The following is a 22,688-nucleotide window of genomic DNA, read 5'->3' as shown; positions in this document are numbered from 1 at the left end:
TAGATAATTTCGCCCAATGAGGATGGAATATCCCGTTAAAAAAGCCGGCCAGCAGAGCTTGGGTGATAACCTCTCATTAGCTGTCAGCAGATTCTCTCTTTCTTCTTCGACAGCTACTGCTGCCCATTCATGTTGGTTACTGAGGGGCCACACACATCACCATGCTTTGTCCTGTGAAGATGAGGGGTCCCTCCCCAGACATTGGTTTGATGCCCCCTGACACCCACAGATCTTACAGATTTTTCAGGCCTTAGGCTGAATAGGGGACCCCATGCACTGCAGGGCCCTGCACTAAGCTTCTGGCTTCAGCGGTCCCAACCTCTTCCTTGGCTGTTCCTAATTGCGTCACTTTATTTGGCAAGGTAGAGGGAAAGAGGGATATGAGACTTCCCCCTCCATCATTCTGTGGTTCTGACTAGCAATTCTTTTTCATATCCGGGATAGTGTGAGCCATGTGACGAAGGTGGGGGAAGGGTGTGTTTTTTTCTCTGTCACAGTCTCTATCTTTCAGTGGCTGAGGAGGATAGCATACTTGCCAAGAACCTGTGACAGGCCCCTGCGCCTGCCTGTCAGAGCCTGGTCGGGCAGCGAACATGCACGCATGCAGTGTCAAGAAAGAAACATGTACACAATAGTAGTTACGGGTTGCAAGTTCCAATATGGTCTTCGCCCTTTTATTTTATAGCCTCTTGGCACGCCTGGCCAGAGGTGCACAAAGTGTGGTTCCGGGGCATTGCCCCACCAAGGGGGTGGAGCCATGATCACTGCAGAACACTTCCAATTCAGGCACAAGACAACCGGTTTCAAGACTAGTCTCCCAATTCCTGCATGGAGAAACCGGATTCGGAGATTTGTAAAACTGGCAAAAATTAACTGAGAATGCCCATCATTCACGCTTCAATCCCCCTCCAAGAAATACCTCTCACACAAAGCTTTACGTTTTGTCCTTAATTCTTGGAGGGGGAGATTAGAGCATGACAGGCCTTGACATTTTAGGTTTGCCAGTTCTAGATGGGGCAAACAAAAGCAGAGGTTAGAACTCGGTTTTTGTTTGCGGTGTTACTAAACTGCCAAAAATATAATGCTGATTGTCTGTCACCAGACATACCAATAGACCCTGGTCAGGCAGATTGCCTCTGCTCTAATATGTCAGAAGAAAAGTACTTTCTCCAGACTATATTTTCTTTAATCTCCCACTTGTGGGCTCTAAAATGTTGGCATGTATGTGAGAGGGAGACTCTGAAGCCACGGAAGGGTGCATTATGTTGTCGATGGCAGTTGGTTTAAAACAGGGTTTATAATCCGCCTGCACTCCCCTGCCTTGAAAGCTAGTGATTATAAGGCATTTGAAGGATTATCTTTTTGAATCCTGAATTATGATTTTTGTCGGTTATGGAAAGGTGATTTTTTTCGTCTTTGGGGGTCTGTCATAAGGGGCTAGTGTTAGAAATTCGATAATTGGTATTGAATCCAATTTAAGCTGTTTTATGGAATATACTACCTCACATGATGAACTAAACAATCATAGGTAGGTGATATTTTTAACAAAGTAATGTTTATACGAACATGCAAATGATTTTAGTTTCTGAAAGAGCTGGTAATAACTGAATGATATCTGCTCTACTAAGCCTGTTGAGTGTAATCAAGTGATACCAATAGTGGCCTGTTGCTGTCAGTATGCACTGTAGTATAATATTTATGTGTGCATGTGTACTTTCTTTTACAGATGATGCCTTATTTTAACATTTCGCCCCCTGACGGCAGCTAACCCAGGGGCATGTACGAATTGGCATGCTGAGAGCACCTCTGAAGATTATGGTTTGAGCATTAATACTGTCATATAGTTTGTGTGTGTGTATATATATAAGTATGCGTACATATATAGATATGCACATATACTTAACACATGCCCTAAGAAAACATGCACTATCACATGTATTTCATTGCTGCAGAAAGGGAAGGTTGGACTCATGAGTACCATTGCCCAGCTCCCTTCCCTGGGAGAGCAGTGAAACCAGCTGGTAGTACACTGTCTATTCGTGCATGAATTGTTTATGCCAAATGGTTACAGACAATAACCTAGTCAATCGCTTCACTACAACAGTTTGAGATAAGATAATGTACTGGCATCTGTTCAATCTCGCTTGCATGCCAGCACTTCAGAAGCATAGTAAATATGCATCAGTATAGCACTCTAATTTCACAGTTCTTTGATGAGAATGGCACAGTGCAATGGTGGCACAGCCACAAAAATCTATTTGTCCTGATTAGCAGCCGCATAACCTTGGTGGCACACTCTCGGGTATTACCTTGATTGTTTGTGCCCGGTTCCAAAGCGTAATAGAGAGAAACTTTCACACGACTTTGTGGCACTAACATTATTATTTGAGGCACGCACATTCTTACCAGTATGGCATAAATATATCTAAATATGTAATGCGATGTTACTCTGGATTGAATATCACATAGTGATATGATTTATAATAAATAGTAATTTCGTAATTAGAGTTTGATGATTATCTCCCGCAACCCAACATTGTTTTTTTAAGTGTTACAGCATTGAAAAACACTCGAATTCAAACACTACAGCCCTCATTTGGGAGTTTCTATTTCCCCACCTGTGGAGTTAGGGGTCACTGGTGTACCTTCAATGGAGAAAATTCGGCCGATTATTAGTAATTGCAGCAGTAATCCTAATTCCTTATTTTGCCCTGGATTTTCGCCTGGAGTTTTGGGTGGCTTTCAGCAACCGAAATCTGTGGAACAAAGCACACCGATGTGTGGTGTAACTGAGGCTGTACGCTTATCAACCCTATTGGAATTAAGGGCCATATGTATCAAGCAAAATTGTGATTGCAAATGCTGAAATTCGCAGAATTTCGGCCTTTGCGATTGCAGTTTTGCTAAATTGTATGTATGAAGGCAAATCTGCGTGCAAAATAAGGAATCGCAAAATTAGCAATTGCATTTAAGGAATCGCAAATTTTGCGATTTCTTAAATGCAATGTAAGAAGCACCAAAAAAGTGCAATTTGGCCTTAAGGAATCGCAAATTACCACCAACTTGAAGTTGGTGGTAATTTGCGATTTCTTTGAAAAAATGCACTTTTTTGCATTTTTCAAAGTGCAGTGTGAAGCACATACATGTCCATAGGGCATGTATGTGCATAACAAGTGCACTTATGCTTATTTCAGGGGTGCAATAGGGCGTTCTTTCGACACCCTGGCACCCTTGAAATTGCATTCTCAATTTGCGATTCTCTAATTGAGATTCGCAAATTGAGAATGTCTTCCCATTCAATCCTATGGGCATAAGGAATATGTAGGTTTCGCAAAATTTATTGCAAATCCTACATAGATAGCATTTTGCGATTCTCAAATAGCGATTCGCAAAAAAAAGCTATTTGAGAATCGCAAAAGAGGATTTTGATACATATGGCTCTTAAAGTCCACTCGTAATGAGAACCCATGGCCCATTGTGCCACATACAATTCGCTGAAGGTGTTTGAACTTGTGTGCTTAACATATGTACATTGCTTTGTATTTTTCATCGTAGGTGATTGTTGTTGTGAGCCCAGTGTTAGGTTGTACACATATCTCACAACTAGAAATTGCATTTGTAAGTAGTTCTTTTGATGAGTTTTCTTGGTGTCAAGTTTAACAAGTTAGTAATTAGTAGTTTTTGTTATAAGAATCGAAGTCTTTTGGGGTTGATATTAACTTAAATGTGCAGCTTACTTGAACTTGGAGACCTAGGCAGCTGCTTTCAGGCCCAATTGTGTTTATACATTTACCCAGTGACAACAGTTCTGTTTCATGTGTCATGAGGAAACAACCAGAGGCTAAGTTAAAGCATACTTTCGAACTCCTGGTGATAAAGCATGTACTGCTTGTTTTTTATGAAGAGCTGATGCCGCTGCCATGAAACAGGAATTTCTTATGACGGGCAAAAGTCTTCTTATTAAAAGGAAAGCAATTATAGGCTGGTCCTATAGAGAAACAAACAGATGTGTGATTTCAGACAATGTCCTCTCTCGTTAGGTTCGAATGTGAATCATTACAAAACCTTAGTTAAAGCAGCTCTGTTAGGGCTGGCCTGTCAGCCAAAGGCCACCGATAAACAAGTGTCAAACTTGAGCAAAGCATCCGAGAGTCGCGTGGACTGTCTCCACTCCAGTGATGGGGACACACAGTCTTTATAGTCACACACACTCTATCGAGGTCGGGGCTAACTATTGAACTGTGCATTGAGAAGCTTACCGTCAGCCACATATTGTGGGTGCCACATTGTAATCTTAAAAGAAGAGGCTTTCAGGACCATGTGGCCATGTCTTGGTCTGCCCAGGATAAGTGGAAGTGCAGCAGGCATTGCAGGATCTGGTTTACAACCAAGTGTCTTCGGAGAGCACGCTTATCTTAGCATTTGGATTCATTTAAAAAGTGTTATGCATTCTAATAGTTTGATCGCAGTTCACGTTCACTGTGAGGAAATAGGAGTGGACGAATTCAGTCTATGCGGTGTTTCTTAAAAGTATTATTCTTTCTTGAGCAAATGTAGGGCTTTGGATATTTTGAGGCCCTTTTGCATGTTGGTCTTGACACCAATAGTGGCTTTTAGTCTTATCCTTAACTTGCAAGTAGCATTTTTTGTGCTCTGTGTGGCCGCCACATTCAGTTATACTGCTCCAATATTTTGTTCGCTAGCACTAAACGAGGACTCCAACACATACATGGTGCTCTCAAACTGTTATAGAGTGGATCATCCATTAAACAATACTTTTACAAAGACAAATATAAGTGAAAAGAGATGCCTAAAGGCAATCACTCTTTCTGAATATCTAACCTATAGTTTTCAACTGATGTGCTGATTCTGTCTCTGATGAGACAATCAGAACACTGTTTTTGATGGTGTTAATAAGACATATGTATGTTGCAGATGATGTAAATAATGTCAACAGCAGCCTATGACTGTGCAGTTAGCGCAGCACCACAGCATTTGGTACCACAGAGTATAGAATCACTGGCACTGATGGGGTCATTTAGATCCTGGTTATTAGACCTGTCGGTCTTAGAGTGGTCGTCCCCCAAAATGTTTGCCTTCTCTCCTGTTTGTTGAATTTGTTTTAGTTGGCCTTAGAACTCTCTACACTTTACCACTGCTAACAAGTGCTAAAGTGCTTGAGCTCACTCCCTAAAACATGGTAGAACTGGCTAACACCTGATCGGCATACTTCACTTACTTATAAGTTACTAGAAAGGGGGTATACCACATACCCACAGCCGGTAAACTAAATGCTACTAAGGGGCCTGAAGCACTTATTGTCACTCAATCATTGTGCCACTCACTTCAGTAGCTCTTTAAAACACGTCTCATGTGCACACTTGCAGCCTCTGTGCTGTTTTGAACTGACAATTCGATCTGATAAAAGAAACCCCTTTCCAAGCCTAAATCTCCTTAATAAGGTAGGCCCTAAACAGCTCATAGGACAGGGTGTAGTGTAAATAAAAAGTTTTACCTTTTAAGTTTTACATGTTCTGGTACTGCAAGACTCTCACATTAGTTTTCCACTACTGTGAGTCCTACCTCACCCATAGGATAAAATTGGGTATAATATTTCATTCAATAAGTGATAACTTTGTTTGGAAGCAGGTGGGAATGACATGTTTGGTGTATAGGAAATTGTAATTTAAAATCCTCTTTAATGGTAAAGTTGAATTTTAAGTCACAATTCTGAAAATGGCACTTTAAGTTGGCATTTTCATGTCCTAACCATATGCTGCCTGCTACCTGTTTCTGGGTCAAATGATTAGGTGTAGTTGGCAGTTGGCAATTGTGAGATCCTCCTAGAGAGCCACACAGTAGGGAGACTGGGATTTGGCAGGAAGGGCCATCCTGACAGAAGGAGGGGGCGGACCTGTGCATATTCCACTTTAAAGGTACTACCTCAGCGCACACACAAAACTTCACACTAGCCTTTTGTGCCCCCAGACATCCTAGAACCAGGGCAGGGAGGCACAAAATGCATACACATCTGTGGGGGGGGGGGGGGGGGAGGGAGGGGAACTCCAGAAGTTTCTTCTTCTTGAAAGCTGGCTCCAGGTATAAAATTAGGACCCTCAACCCCACTCTTCAATTTACTGCTGGACCTGCTGAAACACTCACGGAGGACTGCCCTGCTGCCTGAAGCCTGCCGTTTGCCCTCAGAGGATTGCTCTGCTGCTTAAGACCTGCTTTTCTGCTAGAACCCAGGACTTCCCGAGTGACCCAAAGGGCTAGCTGACTGGCTTCCTCATCTAAGCCTCAGGACTAGAAAAGCTTCCAATCATCTTGAACCTGCACCTGGTCCCAGCCTGAGTGACTCCTTACCATCCGGGTGCTCCCCCTCCAGTCCTGGAACCTTAGAAGTGGAGTTAAAGGTGCCCAGATAGCCCAAATATAAAACGGGGGACTTGCACATTTTTCTGCCAAAAAATGCTCTGAGAACTGAGACCAGTATCTACCTGCTCGCTGACCGCAACATAACTTTGCGGTAAATCCGGATAAATTCTTCCCCGTAGTAACAAATCCTGTTCAACAGCTTCTTGCAGAAGGGGCATCCGGCCTCATGTAGCCCTCATCAGCTACAGTCTGCAGCTTTGTCCCGCTGGAAATTTTTTACTTCCATAAAAGAAACTAAGTATCAACATAGAAATCCTTACCACAACTTTGTCCAAGATCTCCCCAACGATTACACATCCTCCTCAGACACCCTTGATTGCCTTGCCCCCTGAACATTACTTTCTCTTACAATTTTCATCAAAACTTCTAAGTCTGAAGGTAAGCGGAGACTGGGCCCATTCCACTTTGAGTATCCGAACCACGCTCCATCACTTTCGGTCCTAACTTTTGACTTTGCCCTGGTCCTGCACATCTAGGTGTCCATGTTTGGAGCTTTAATCTTTTAGACACTACTTTTTACTTTCAACTTAAAAAATTAATAACTCTAGTTTTACTGATTAGATTTTTTTCGATGTCAAATATTTTATTACAATTTACTCAATTTTTCTAAATTGGTGCAGATTTTTTCTGGTGTTGGGTTTTCACTTTATTACTGTTCAAGTGCTACTTAAATACTTTACACATTTCCTCTAACTTAAGCTTTGCTGCTTTTTTGCCAAGCTACCAGATGGTTAAACAGAGGTTAATGTTTTGACTATTCGTAGTTCATCCTGGCAAGGATTGGGGTGGTTGCTTGAGTAATGCTACATCACCCCGGACCAACAACCCAATGGGGCTAACCTGAGGTAACAGGAGGTTTTCTTGGCCCCTAAGGACCCTCAGCAGTCATGGGGACTTCATCCCTTAACCAGGAGCGTGCCAAGAGGTGCCTTTGTAGTGCGTCATTTTTTATTTTTTGGGAAGGGGGGGCTGCTTTTTTTAAAAAAAGGGGGCATTGCCAGGTTGTTGGAGACTGCGGCAGGAGCCTCACGGCCTGCAGTCCCTGTAGGCTCCCCACCTACTGCAGGAATCAGCATTACTCTTGGACAGAGGGAGCTGCAAACATGCAGCTCTCTCTGCCCAAAAGCAATTCATCTCCACTTCATGGAAGCAAGGGCATTTTCAATGCTCTCACTTCCATGAAGTGGACCAGAGTTTCCTATGGCACGGTGAGAGCGGTGCTCCAACCATGTCATAGCAAACTACAATGTCCCAGGGGTGGGCTCCCCAGGATATTGCTGGAGCCGTCTCTCAGAGGTGGCAGTCTCCAGGGACATGCAAGGCTCCTGGAGGGGGATTGTGTGGCTGCCCACCCTTCATGATGACAGCCCCCTGGAGGTGGTGGTCCTGGAGGCAGTGGGGTGCTGACCTGACCCCTGCATTTGTAACTAACAGTGCCCCGGGAGGTGGCAGTCCCCAGGGCAGTGGGGACAGCAAGTGGGCCCCCCTCGCATTTGTAAGTGCCCCGGGCAGGTGGTAGTCCCTGGGGCTTCTAGTAAGCCCAAAAGGGGGGTCCCATGAGCCCCCTCCTTCATGCCCCCAGAATTTGGCACTCCCGGGGGGTTTAAAAAAAGGCGTGCAAAAACAGCATGTCTTTTAAAAAAAGAATTGCAGTGGATTTGTGGATCCACTGCGGATCTGCACAAATAAAAAGCTTTTAAAACGTGGCAGGGTCCCTGTGGGTCCCCCACCAACATATATCTACCCCAACCTCCTTTATTTTTTCTTTTTTTCTGGGACTCGGCTTCAAGCAGAGTCCCAAGATGGCTGCAAATACTTCCTGGTTAAAGTATTAGAAGCCAACCAGAGCAATCCATTTCCCTGCACGAGCTGTCTTTGCGAAGGTTTCACTGCCAGAGATATCACTATAATTTTAAACTTAAATCTCTCAACAACTACTGAATGGATTTACACCAAATGAGCAAAAGGCACTTCCTTGAACCAACATCTACATTCCTGCCAAATTTGGTAGAAGTCTGTTCAGCCATTCATGCTGTAGGTGTGGCTAAAGGTTCCTCTGGGAATTAACATTACAAACAAACCGTAATTTTGTGCTCCAAATTCTCAGTCCCCACTGCACGGATCACCCCCAAACTTTCCACGACAACCAGAACTTACGTTGACACTTTCTGGGTAAATTTCATGAGGATTGGTCAAACTACGCCAAAGTTATAGGCATATCAAAAATGCTATTGCTATGGAAACTAGGTGCTAACTATAACTACCTACTGGTGACCTACTTTCCTTAGGAAAAGCGTTTTTTGACTTGGCTATATCTTTTGCGCCAACAAATCTTCATGAAATTTTCCACAAAAAGTGTACTGGTGGTTCTTGTTGCACATGAAACGTTTCAGGGTGATCCATCAAGCGGGGGCCAAGAAAAAGAGAGGGGGTGGTAAAAAAAAAAATGGGCTTCCCATTTTGATTCCCATTGGACCTGTCAACGCGACTACAGCCCTAACTGCTGGACGGAATCACACTAATTTGGTAGAAAGGTAGGGTTGGTTACTCCAATTGTGCTTTGTTATTTGGTGTAAATGTATTCATTAGTTGTTGAGAAATTTAAGAAGAAAAGTTAGTGATATCTGTGGCCAAGGCTATTTCACAGAGACACCACAATTAATCACAACGATGTGAGCCAACAGGAATGGTGTGATTGGCTGGCCACAGCCTGTAGAGGTAGCTGCAACTGCCTTTTTATGGATCAGGGAATGTTTCCCAGGGCTGAAAAGTTGTGTGAAAGGTGGTGGAAGGGATCAGGGTGGAGGTACTTGGCCCCATGTTTGACAAATGGGGGTTTTAATGATACACGTTGTGTCCAAAATAGATTTTTTTGACCACACACAATGTTTAGTATGCCGTGACCTTCAGTGCGGCTCCCCTGTGTAATTCTGCAGGGACATCGCAAATATCATGGTGACGTACAAATACTGGTGAAAATATAAAGCAAATATATGTATATTCACACACCTGCTCTGAATTTAACTTAGACACCCACACACTCACTCAGACAGTTATGTACCCAGTGACATACCCATTCAGAAACTCTTACACTCACTCACAGTTCCTCTCTGACACACCCAGTTAGAGCCATAGTCAAAGACTCACATGCCCACTCAGGGACTCATGCACTCACTCATAGATGTACCCAGTCACTCAGAAACCCACTGAGACACTGATGCACCCATTGACTCACTCACAGACTCACTCAGACACTGACATATTCACTCACCAACCCAATCAGACACTGATGGATTCACTCAGAGATCCACACAGACACTGATGCACCCACTGAGAGATGCTCTCAGATACTCATACACCCACTCACAAAACCACTTAGACACAAATGCATCCTCTGATAGATACACTCAGACACTGATGCACCCACTGAGAGACCCTCTCAGAGACTGACGCATGCACTCAAAGACTCACTGAGATACTGAAACACCCACTCACTGACCCTTTAAGACACTGATGTACCCATTCACAGACCCGCTCAGATACTGAGACACCCAGTCAAAGACCCATTCAAACAATGGCACACCCGCTCACAGATCCACTGACCTAGGCACCCAGTAAGAGATCCACTCAGATACACAGTTATAGACCCCCTCAGTTATAGTTAGCAGAGATAACAATAACTTGCACCCCCACTATGAATTGCTTATGACCTCACATATTACATCACTCATGGTTTGTTCCATGAGATAATTTATGACAACAACCCTCAAGGGCATTGCTAAACAAAAAAAAGAGGAGGGGAGCTATGCAGCCTCTCTCTCCAAGCAGGGACCCAGGAGATGCAGTCCCTAGGGACCCTGAACACTTAAAAGTGGGTGCCCTGGTTCCCACCCAGGACACCCACTATAGTCATTGTGGACTGCAGGAGAAGCATCAATGCCCCAGCCGACTCCCCACATGCAGCGGGAGCCAGCATTGCTCCCACCCAGAAGAAGCAGCTCCTAATGCTGCTCCTTCAGGGTGGGTGTAATCTTTTGATCTGTTTTCCTGCCCGCTTCAGTGCAGGCAGGGAAACAGATCAAAAGTCCGTTCCCAGTGGGCTGGCACATTTTGAAAGCTCCTGCCCGGTGGGAAAGACTTGGTGTTTAGTCCTGCTTGGCAGAAAATTCAAAAATGCTCCTGCCAAGCGAGAGTACACACTGGTTTCCCTGCCCCTTCCGATGTGTACAGGAAATCCTCAATGTCCTGGGGGTGGATCCCTGGCCCATAACTACAGAGCCGGCACTGGGGTATGGGGTCCCGTGGTCCATTAATGGCTCATAGAGGGGGACTGCACGGGCCCCTTCCCAGTTTGTTAAATTACAGCCCCGGCTGGCTTTTTGTGGCTTGTGTAGGGGGGCCCACCACCCTGTCTGCATATTAAGTAATTTCTACAGTGGGAGTGGCCTCCTAGGGCTTCTGGAGGCTCAGTGATAGGGGTCACACAGCCCTCCTCCCTTAATGAATACAACCACAGGGATGTCTTCACCAGGGCATAAACATAGCGAATGTGTCCCGGCTGCCATTTTTCTATCCTGATCCTGCAGGTGTCTTGTTGGATTGCTGTATTTTGCCAATTTTATATTTCCTTCTCACCCAAGGGAGGTTCCTCTGGTTCCCCCCTCCCCATGGTGCCTCGGGGGTCAGGGTATCCCAGCCCTGCCCATTTATATTATTATTTTTTTAAACTTCTGGTCAGGGGGCTTAGTCCTTGAATCCTGTAATGGCTTCCAGCAACATTTTTCTCATATTTCTGGGAGGCAATCAGAGTGCTTGCTTCCACATAAGCCTGACTCCTGAGAGGTGGCCCTGAAAAAAAGCTCCCTGGGCTAATCAGAATGTTCTTTTTTTTAAATTGGGTTTGAGTGACTCTTGTGTGAGTCCCTCAAACCCAACTGTTAATTTCTCTAAAACTACAGATCAAATTTACAGTAAAACTCAAAAAACATAATCTGCATACCAAAAACTAAGTTCCTGCCAAATGTGGTGTAATTCAGTTCACAGTTTATGCTGTAGCCCTGCCTAAAGAAGTCTATGGAAAATGCATGGGGATTTTTCGACTCCCTTTTTTCTGGGCCCCCACTTCAAGGATCACCCAGAAACTTTCTATGCACAACTAGTCAAATAGTAGCACCTTTTCGGAAAGTTTTGCAGAGATTTGCCTAACACGGCTAAAGTTATTCGCAATGTGTATAACACATTTTCTATGGAAACAGTAACCTAACTATAACTACCCAGTGGTGACTGCCACTTGCTTTTATGTATATATATATCAAGTCACTGATTTTCCCGCCTCTTGTGACAGCCAGCTCACTTCGAGGTAGTGAGCTCCTTCAATAATGCCAAAACTCCTCTCTCCTTAAGTTCTTTTAATAAACAGAGACAACCCGCAGCTCAATTCCCTGAGCGTTGTTTGACAGCGATAAATGCCTGACACATTTTGAAGGCCCCTCTCTCACCTATATATATATTCACTGAAAAAACCATAGGTTTCACACCAGTTATAGTTAGCTGGAAATTTTACTGATATAAAACCATTGAAATTCCCACGTTATAGTTAGATGGACTCACTATAACTTGCACGTGCAATGCACTGCTGATGACATCACATATTACATCACTCATGACATGGTCAGTGACATCACTCATGACATCACTGATGACACCATCCAGTGAATGTGTGTCTTTCTGAAAAATAAATATATTTTATATATGTATATGTAAAAGTTGATGGAAGAATAAATGTTTAAATAAGTGTCTAAATGGATGGTTTTTAAAAATTGATTGGTTAACTGGCTTAATAAGACATCATCAGCAGTGCATTGCACGCGCAAGTTATAGTGAGTCCATCTAACTATAACGTGGGAATTTCAATGGTTTTATATCAGTAAAATTTCCAGCTAACTATAACTGGTGTGAAACCTATGGTTTTTTCAGTGAATTTAATAGGTTTTTTAAATGCTAATTCCTAACTATAACTGGTGTGAAACCTATGGTTTTTTCAGTGAATTTCATAGGTTTTTTAAATGCTAATTCCTTTGTATATCGAGTTTCTAACCTTTTTTTTTTTTTTTTACAATTTGCTGTTTTTTTTAAAGTATTCATGTTTTTTTTATATAATTTTTTTCTTTTGCGCTCTGGGTGCGCGCTCCGGGAAGCTTTCAGCTAAGCTCTCCGGTAAGCTTTTCCGTGAGCTCATCTGAAAGCGCACCCAGAGCGCAACTGTCGTTCGTGAAAAAAAATATGAATGAAAAGTTTATAATAATGCAAAACATTTCGTACCATACAAATAAAATTAGTTTTTTTTAATAAGGAAAATGATTATGCATTTCTGTAAAAGTTTGATGACGTCACTTCGGCGCGCAACGTAAGTGCCCTCGGAAGCGCCTACGTTCGCGGCGCATAAACGCACGCAAAAGCGCCTACGATCGCGCCACGTTTGCGCCCCGGAAGCGCCTACGATCGCGCTGCGTAAACGCACCGGAAGTGCTCCGGAGCGCGCAGCGTAAACGCGTCGGGTCATGTGACCCTAAAATAACACTTTTCATTGGTTGCTAACAGTTTTTTTTTACAATGAATGAAATCCCCACCCATTTCCTTCACTCTTCTTTCACTTTTGTGACTGAAAGACCTGCCTTTTTTGCTGTTGCATATTTCTTGATTAATCATGGCTGCCAGACCATCCAGCAGTGAAGATGACTCCAATGATTTCATTGATGAAGAGCCTCCTCAGCCGAAGGTCAAAGAACATTTCATCTGGAAATTTTTTAAGTTTCCAGCAGACCAGAAAAAGGTGAATGCACCAAAAGTAGAGTGCAGGATCTGCAAACAGGTCCTGTCACAGGGTAACCCCCAAAAAAAGTATTCTTTTGGCAACTTCACCATGATTCGCCATGTGGAGAGGAGGCACCCCCAGAATTTTGCCCGGGAAAGTGTCAGGGCTCTGGCACAAGAGGTTCCCAGAGATGGGGCCTCTACATCAACAGGAGGAGCAACTTCTTCTGGGAGAGAGCAATCGCAGGAGCAGGTGGCAAACATACAACCTGCATTTAACCATGGGGTCGTCAAATGCAGATACTGCAATCAACTCCTCACCTATGGGGAGCAAAGTGTCCTGCTCATGGTTCGAGCATTGGAGAACCATCGCTGCCCTTCCCACCCCTAATTTTTTTCTTTTCTTTTTGCTCCTGTTGAGCAGTTTCCATTCCCTGTTTTTGTTCCTGTTCAGTTAAAAGAAGAAAACCAAAAGTTCTTTTCAGAACTACCTCCAATTCTCATCAAAGAGCTATATTCTTAAAAAAATGAAGAGTAAGTGAAATATTGTGCATTGATAATTGAAAGGAGAATGAGTAAGAAAGAACAGAAAGGTATGAGAGGTGAAAGGAAGTGAAGTAGGAGGAATGAAAGAAGGTGAGTGTTAGAAAAGAAAGTTATGACACAGTGAATAAACTGGAGGCCTCATTTCTGAAAAGTGACGCATCGCTACGTGAAAACAGCGATGCGTCACTTTTCTGGACGCACTCCTTATGACATTCTAGATATGTCATATTTAATATATGACTAATCAATTCGCAAGGAGTTACAGATATGTCAGTATTTCTGACGTATCTGTAAACACAAAAGTAACGCATTGCTGGAGTGCGTCACAAAAGTGACGCAACTCCAGTAATGTGTCCTTTCACATGGAAAAAGCACCATGTGAAAGGTTTGCTGTGAAGCAGGCGCAAGATTTTGGCGCAACAGCATCCTAAAAGTGACGCACTGCGTCATTATTACCAAGCTTTTTGCAGGGGAACACCCCCTCTGCATGCATTATACCTGACACCATTTTTAAAAAGTGACGCATCTAGGTACATGGGTCACTTTTTAAAACTCTGCGCCACATTATATCTGCATCAGGTATAATGTATGCAGAGGGGGCAATCCCTCGCAAAAAGCTTGGTAATAACGACGTACTGAAATCTATGAGATTTCTCTGCGTCACTTTTAGGATGCTGTTGCGTCAAAATCTTGCGCCTGCCTCGCGTCACTTTCATGTTTACAGATATGTGAGAAATACTGACGTATCTGTAACTCCTTGCAACATGATTCATCATACATTAAATATGACACATCTGGAATGTCATAAGGAGTGCACACAGAAAAGTGACGCATCACACCAGCAGTGTAATAAAATGTGCCTCGTTGCACTATATTTAAAGGATGCAACAGCATCCTAAAATTGACGCAGTGAAATCTCAAACATTTCACTGCGTCGCTATTACAAAGCTTTTTGCGGGGGAACACCCCCTCTGCATGCATTATACCTCACGCAGATATAATGTGGCGCTTGATTTTAAAAAGTGACCCATCTACCTAGATACGTCACTTTTTAAATATAACTCAACGAGGCACATTTTTTTACACCACTGGTGCGATGCGTCACTTTTCTGTGCGCACTCCTTATGACATTCAAAGTAACGCATTGCTGGAGTGCGTCACAAAAGTCACGCAACTCCAGTAATGTGTCCTTTCACATGGAAAAAGCACCATGTGAAAGGGCTTGCGTCAGTCTAACACCTGCTGTAAAGCAGGCACAAGATTTTGACGCAACAGCATCCTAAAAGTGACGCAGTGAAATCTCAAAGATTTCACTGCGTCGCTATTACAAAGCTTTTTGCGGGAGAACACCCCCTCTGCATGCATTATACCTGACGCTATTTTTAAAAAGTGACGCATCTAGGTACATGGGTCACTTTTTAAAACTCTGCGCCACATTATATCTGCGTCAGGTATAATGTATGCAAAGGGGGCATTCCCCCGCAAAAAGCTTGGTAATAACGACGTACTGAAATCTATAAGATTTCTCTGCGTCACTTTTAGGATGCTGTTGCGTCAAAATCTTGCACCTGCCTCGCATCACTTTTATGTTTACAGATATGTCACAAATACTGATGTAACTGTAACTCCTTGCAACATGATTCGTCATACATTAAATATGACACATCTGGAATGTCATAAGGAGTGCGCACAGAAAAGTGACGCATCACAACAGCAGTGTAAAAAAATGTGCCTCGTTGCACTATATTTAAAAAGTGACGCATCTAGATAGATGCGTCACTTTTTAAATATTGCATAACAATGCGCATTTTTTTACACCGCTGGTGCGTCACAAAAATTGACGCACAGGAGGCGCAAAACTAGCAGCGCAAGGCCTTCATAAATATGGTCCTGGATTTTCCCCGTGCTTCGCCGGTGCGCGTACCATGCGCTTCCCCCGCGCAAAACGAAAAAAAAAATAAAAAATGTAATGCCCTGCAGGACCCTATTTTAGCCCCTACATCAAACCTAGGGGGTCAGAGGGGGTCTACTCTTCCCCCTTATGGTCATTTGCCCCTTTTTTTTTCAAACCCCTTGTGTCTCGATTTTACCGAGACACAAGATGGCGGCCGCTCCAGACTGTTTAGAATGTTTACAGACACCCAAGAGCCAATCAGCTTCCTGCGCGCAAGTCGCGTGTCGCGCCTGGAGCGCACTCCGGTGCGCGCACCGGAGAGCGCCTATAGAGATATATATTTTTTGGAACCTAAATTACTCAAAATCCACTGCAGCACATATCTTGAGACATAGCAAAGGCACATCGGGCTACCAGTCCCTTCAATTTTGCCAAGTTTGCTGGAAATCCATTCAGCCGTTCGGGCTAAAAGTGAAATCGACCGCCCTATGGAAATTTACATGGGGAAAACGCGTTTTGGGACCCCCCTTTTATCTCGGCCCCCGCTTGACGTATCCCCCCCAAACTTTCAAGGAAGGACCCGAGCTCGACGAGGCCATTTTCAGGAAATTTTCAGGCAGATTCGTCAACCGGTGCCAAAGTTATTCCAAATAGAATTTTGAGATTTAACATTGAAAAAAATCCTAACTATAACTACCTACTGGCGACCGCCAGCAGGTAATATATATATATATATATATATATATATATATATACACATTATGCAGGAGCGAGATGGCCCAAGGGAAATGTATGTATATGTGCTCATATTATTTTTCATCAGATGGCCAGCATTACATGTACATGATATATCATTAAAAAAGTGCAACAATTTAGGATGTGGTTTCAATTCCAGTACTACAGGTTTGCGAAATGTATGTGTGTTTACTTTAGTACATGCAGCACGGCAATGTTATCTACATTGCACTTTCTGCACAATGAATGGTGCTACGGCTCCAAGCCGCGCTCTTAGGTTTATCTGAGCCAGCATCTATTTTTTTTATATAGCACAGCGTACCAGCTACAAAGAGTTCACATGCTCTACCTACGGAAGGCTCAGAGAGCTCAGTGGGTAAACTGACCATATCATTAGTGACGGAATATGTGAGGTCATAAGCAGTGCATTGCGGGGGCGTAAGTTATAGTTACCTCTGGTAACTCTAATGCTGAATTTCACAGTTTTTTTGTAAGTGAAATCTAAGCCTAACTATAACGTCCCTGTAACCTTTGTTTTTTTTTCAGTGAATATATACATCTATTGATCTATCTATCTATCTATCTATCTATCTATCTATCTATCTATCTATCTATCTATCTCAAATCAACACCCCACTCACATTAGGAACGAGTTTGACACTGCTCGGGTGTATTTTCAATAGAGTTTATTCTGCCGAGGTATTGATCCCCAAGCCTAGTTTGAATGTCTGTGAACCGCTGTGGCAGACACGTTTCAGCAGTGAGGCTTTCTTCAGTACTAATTACCCTCAATCGGTCATTTCGCCTAAAGGTTTGCTTTTGAAGAATGGATGACCACTCCCATTGAAATTCGATCCCTACCCATATTGACCTTAAAGCTGTAGTGCAACTTCAAAGGCTGAACCATGCGCATATCTCCAAGCCGCTTCGTATCTGAGTGCTCGCTCACACCAAACCTTGGTCCTGCTCTAGGGGTGTCCTATGTGCGCAGAAAGGGAAGGGTAGGGCCTGGCAAGTGTGGGCTCTTGCAAGCGCGACATGGCAGCTAACAAACTGCGCGCAGGCGCTGCAGTGGCAGGCCTGAGACCATATTTTAGGGCTACTCATGTGGGTGGCATAATCAGTGCTGCAAGCCCGCTATTAGCATATGGATTACCAGCCCTGGCAAACTCAGTGCACATTACTAGGGACCTTACTGGTAAAGCAAATATGCCATTCATGTAGGACCAATCACTTTAATAATTTACATAGGGAGCACTTGCCCTCTGCCACTGGTCAGCAGCGGCTAAGGGCCCAAAGCATCTAAACCAGCAAAACAAAATCCAGCGTAGCATCAACAACACAGGAGGTAGAGGCAAAGAGTCGAGGGAAACCACGCCAAGGATGCCAGGTCTGACACATAGTATAGAAATGTAAATCACCAACGGAAGCCAAATGGTCGCACAAAGTTTATCCTCAATAGCAAGAAACAAATGAGGAATTCCATAGCAAATGTACAAAGTATAAGAAAAACTGCTTGTTGTTTAGATTGAAAGCTTCGGTCCTCCAGCCTATGAATCATGGGGGAATACTAATACCCTTAACTAACCTACACTAATTATTGCTTGAAGAAACCCTGCTTGGATCCAATAAAACAGAAAGCTGTCAGCATAGAAGAACCTCTATAGAATTAATCTAAGAAAAGAATATTGCGTAGCATAAAGCCACACAACAAAGGTAGAGCATTGAGGTCTGTACCTCTCCTAGTCTGTAAGGAATCTGAGCAAAGCTAGAGGTTATTACCTAGTTATAACCAAAGAAAGAATCTTCCAAAATTCCCAATCGAAGGTCTCATTAGTGTCCACCTTCAAACGATAGTCTTTGGCTGGCACACTTGTAACTCTTCTTTGAGCCACATATTCAGAACGTCATTGGACTCCATCTCTTCATTCCGAACGGACAGTAGTCCTCCCTTTACTCGTTAGTCTTATCATCTTGCCCAAAACACTCCCTTCAAGCTTCCCTATCTTGTTCACACAATGTACCTTTCTTTATTTATAGATCATACCACAGCACCTGCAGAGGAAAGAAAAACATTGTCCCTAAAGCAAGTATTCACACTGAAGGTTAAAAGTTGTGAAACCCAAATGCTTAAGGCCTTTGGTCAATTTTAGCATAGCAAGCATCTCAGTGTTGTTACTGCGTAATTACGGATACAGACAGTCATGTTGATAAATGTAAAATACTATTTGAGTAAATACATTTCCCATTATATAATAAAGGCAACGTTTTATTTAAGAGAATGCATAGAGGTTAATAACGTTATTTAAACCACATGTTCAAATAAATATGAGAACTGCAATTCACCGTTATTTGTAAAGGAAACGTTAATATGCACACATAAATGTCGAGGTTATATAGTAAGTGCGCTTTGTATATTCAAGTGTGCTGTATTCATCAGTCATTTTTAGATAACTCAAATATATAAGGCCATAGGTACACATATAAGTGGCCTATTTAATTAAGGTAGGTTGGAGCCACAATTGCACTGCTCCAGCTCTGCGCCTTTTACAATGCTGAGGGAGCTCCTATCAGAAGAGCAAGGCCTCAAACCACGGAGGCAGCCAGTGACTGTGCTTGGTTCATTTTTCAGAAAAAGGTTTGGGGTTTTCAGCAAATACTTCGCGCGTGACGAGTACCTCACTTTACTCTCTTTAGCTGAAGTGTTTTGTACTTTTTTCCCCACTATGGATGCACAGAGAACCTCTCCAACTGGAATAACAGTTTTAAACCCCATTATCTTGCTTGAACGTTTGAAAGTGCATATTATTGAGGTTCACAGTGCCAGATTTGTACACAGAAACTGTAAACAATGGGGGCAAATGAAAAAGCTCAAGTGTTTTTGTCAGAATAGGTTTCGATTGAATGATAAATAGTGGTTATGTTGATTTATGTTTTGTAGGAGTTTGCTGCACTGACAAAGGAGTTGAATGCATGCAGGGAACAGCTGCTTGAGAAGGAAGAGGAGATTTCAGAACTGAAAGCAGAAAGGAACAACACAAGAGTAAGTGCGAGCTGGACTTTTTTGAGGTGAACAAGAAATGGTATTGTTGCAGCTCACTGGGAGCTGCATTTAAAGCTGCTAGTCCTTATCTAAAGTAAATGCCAGAATTCCACTCCATTATTTAACAGGTATATTTCAGTAACAAAACCTATAATTTGCCCAGGGGTAGATGATGTGATTGATTTTGTTCTGAGATGGTAACATGTGATTTTATTCTTTGAAGAAACAGCAGTCTAACACTAAAATCTTTCTACAAAATTGCTTCATTATATCCTTTCTACGCAGGAGGGCAAAGCTCACTGGTATATTCATGTTCCACGAGGTACCGTACGTTTAACTACCTTATTTTCATTATTTTTGCAGTTTCCAAAAGCGCAGGCTAGGCCGAGATAGGATGTTGGGAATCTGTTGAAAAATGTACTTTAAAGTCAGGCAGAGTACGGGTGGAATATGAAACTGTGGTAAAACCTTGGTCTATCGTGTATAAGGCCCAGTCATGTCTGATACTCCAAACATTACTCCTTGGATTGGTTACCAATTTTAACATTGTTCAAGTGAATGGTCTTCACAACGGTGAGACAAGTTTTTGCTACTTCTTTATATATTATGTGGTTCGGGTTCTCAGAGCTATTTACACCCTGTAATCAAACCAGTATTTATACAGGAGCTGGAAAAAAGTCAATATGTCTGGTCTTGTCAAGCACAGCTATTTCCGGTACAATGTTTTTTTTTATTTTGCCATCATATCGAACACTCTCCGAAAACTGATAGACTCACAGGGTGCACCATGCAACTAAAACATTTCGGCACACATTGAGGGAGCAGGCAGATTAGGTGCCCATATTTATCCCATATTAAATACATGTGGGAATATATGGCTCAACAATTTACACTGCAGGAACAGGGTGCAAATGGAGCACATTGTTAGCAAAGTAGTGGACATATACTTGGAAGTTATTAGGTGTTAATTTATATTTTTTTAATATAAATCCTGATTGTGAGGGTACACACATTTCTTTCATAAATTGGTCTTCAAAAAATATCATCAAAGATTTTCAATTTATCCTTGCCAAGAATGGCGTGAGAACAGAAACATTCTTTCAGAACAAAAGGATAGCCAATTCATAGACGATCAAACAATAGGAACCCGCTAAAGGTAAGTGTTACCATTGTGGATCAAACACTCACATGGCCTTGTATAGATTTTTTCAAACATTGTGCAGAGAATGCCATAAATGTGGTAGCAAGGATCATTTAGCGAATGTGTGCCAAGCAAGTGACTATTAGAAAAAGTGTTCACTGTCCAAGAATAAGTTATTCTATATGCTAAAATCCCTAAGAGCAATTTGATGATCTTGTATTAAAGGTTGCCATTGTAGAAATCAATCAAAAAAGAAGGTACTGCATGAAAAAGGACATATGTTACTACTGCTTAAGAAAAGGGCCTATTGATTCCTGACTCCTGTAAAACACAAACACTCAGGGACTCCTAACTGCCGCTGGAAGGAGATGACTCAAGGACGTTTGCCTCCAGCTGGCACCCTGGAACTGGAATTTTCCACCAAGGCCAGCGGCACTGGCCTTCCCACTCCCTCTGGCATTAAATGGTTGACTTGCTGTAGATGCTGGTGGAGAGGGTTTCGTGGAACGGTCCTGTGGAGGCCATCCCTAGAGGGGGATATTTCAGTCTCTGACTTGTGAAAGAGATGCCTCGTGGGCCCACAGTGCCGCTGGGTGAGATCAACATTGCCACCGCTCCCCGTGTCAGGGGGAGCAGGAATAACAGAATGCATCCTCCAGTATCCTGCAGGACTGCTTTGTGAGGTAGGTGGGTGTAAGAGGCAAGGAGGATGAAGCAGTCACCCCACCTGCACAAAAGAGTCAGACACACCATGTTTAACCACACTTTTGACCACTTTTAATTGGATCCCTTCAACATAATTTCCTCGATAATTATACCGGCCAGGGAAACCTGTACATTTGGTTTTGAACAAATTCATTGTCATGCTGATATGTCTAGAATAGATAGTACATTCTTCAAGACTTCTTCGTTTACCTATTTCACTGTGTGATAATGCTGTCCGAGTATAGAGGAAATAATTGTATATTTCAAAGTTGAAAAATCCATTTATTTTTGCTATAAAGAATAATATCAAAATCAGTAAAAGAATTGGAACAACAGAGCTAAACATACATGATTGCCCGACATCTTGTATGGAGAAGATTCTAAGTAGCTAGATATTTCTATCAGTCATTCACATTGTGACCCATGTTTTCGAATATAAAAATTGTACAACTTTAAACAAATGGTAAAATGCTCTAAACCTTTCAATTTGCTTAGCCTCTCAAGAATAACATCAATAAATTGTTCAACTTGTTTATTCTTTGATCAATTGAATGCTGGTGATTTAGTTTGTCAATAACTTAAGAAATGCGCAATTCAAAATCGTCTTGTACAATGCAAGTGCCACAACAATTTAGCACCGTCCATGTCCTTAGCAATCTACATCAAAATGTAGCCATACTGTTATACGGTAATGCATCAAAATATTCTCCTAGGTAGATCAACACTTCTATTAAACTTGTAGTGTAACCTGTTACTATAACTCTTTTTGACAAGTAAAAACCTCCCTTATCAATATTAATAAGTCATCCCTATGAAGACCTTGTAGTCCACATGGTAGGGTGCATGGTACTAAAAAATGCGACATGTAGAAGATTAGTGTTACCATGTCCCTACAGTGGCAAGGTCCTAAAGCTATTTTCACTGTGGCAGGTCTAGCTATTGTGTCTGGAAAATTGGAGTACAGATTAAAATACTAATAGTGTATTTTGGGAATATACGCTGCTAGAAAAACAATTGAACACTTATTTATCATAGTTATTAAATTCAAATTCAGTTGTGAAGTCAGATGTTTTATAAATAATAAGGAAAATTTACTCTAAAAATGTTACCTTTTACCTGCTTGCTGTTCTTGGAAGCTAATTTGCATTAACTCTTCAAATTCTCCCAGCCTGTGCTTGGCATACCAAGCATTTGCAATGCAATTGGTCTTGCCTTTGCAACCTTATATGTATGTAGTTATGCAGTACATTAGCCTGGGTGCTGAAACATCTACTCTTCATTAACATGGAGGGAAAGTAAGCACCAAACTGCATGACATGCCAGGCATGGGAACACATGGAGAGAAATATTGCCTTTCAGCTGGAAATGGTATA

General features: G+C 42.5%; 1 protein-coding gene across 1 annotated transcript in view; it reads left to right on the top strand.

Moving 5' to 3' along the window:
* PPFIA2 (PPFI scaffold protein A2) overlaps nt 1-22,688 on the top strand; it is a 1,928,138-nt gene that overhangs the window by 932,172 nt on the left and 973,278 nt on the right. The window contains exon 4 of the mRNA XM_086919614.1: nt 19,368-19,469. Within this exon, the coding sequence (XP_086775740.1) occupies nt 19,368-19,469 (102 nt within the window). The remainder of the gene's footprint in view (nt 1-19,367; nt 19,470-22,688) is intronic.

The sequence above is a fragment of the Lissotriton vulgaris genome, chromosome 1_1, assembly GCF_964263255.1.
Source record: "Lissotriton vulgaris chromosome 1_1, aLisVul1.2, whole genome shotgun sequence".
NCBI classification, from domain to species: Eukaryota; Metazoa; Chordata; class Amphibia; order Caudata; family Salamandridae; genus Lissotriton; species Lissotriton vulgaris.
Note: the sequence above shows the minus strand (reverse complement) of the source record. Positions and strands in the feature narration are given on the sequence as shown.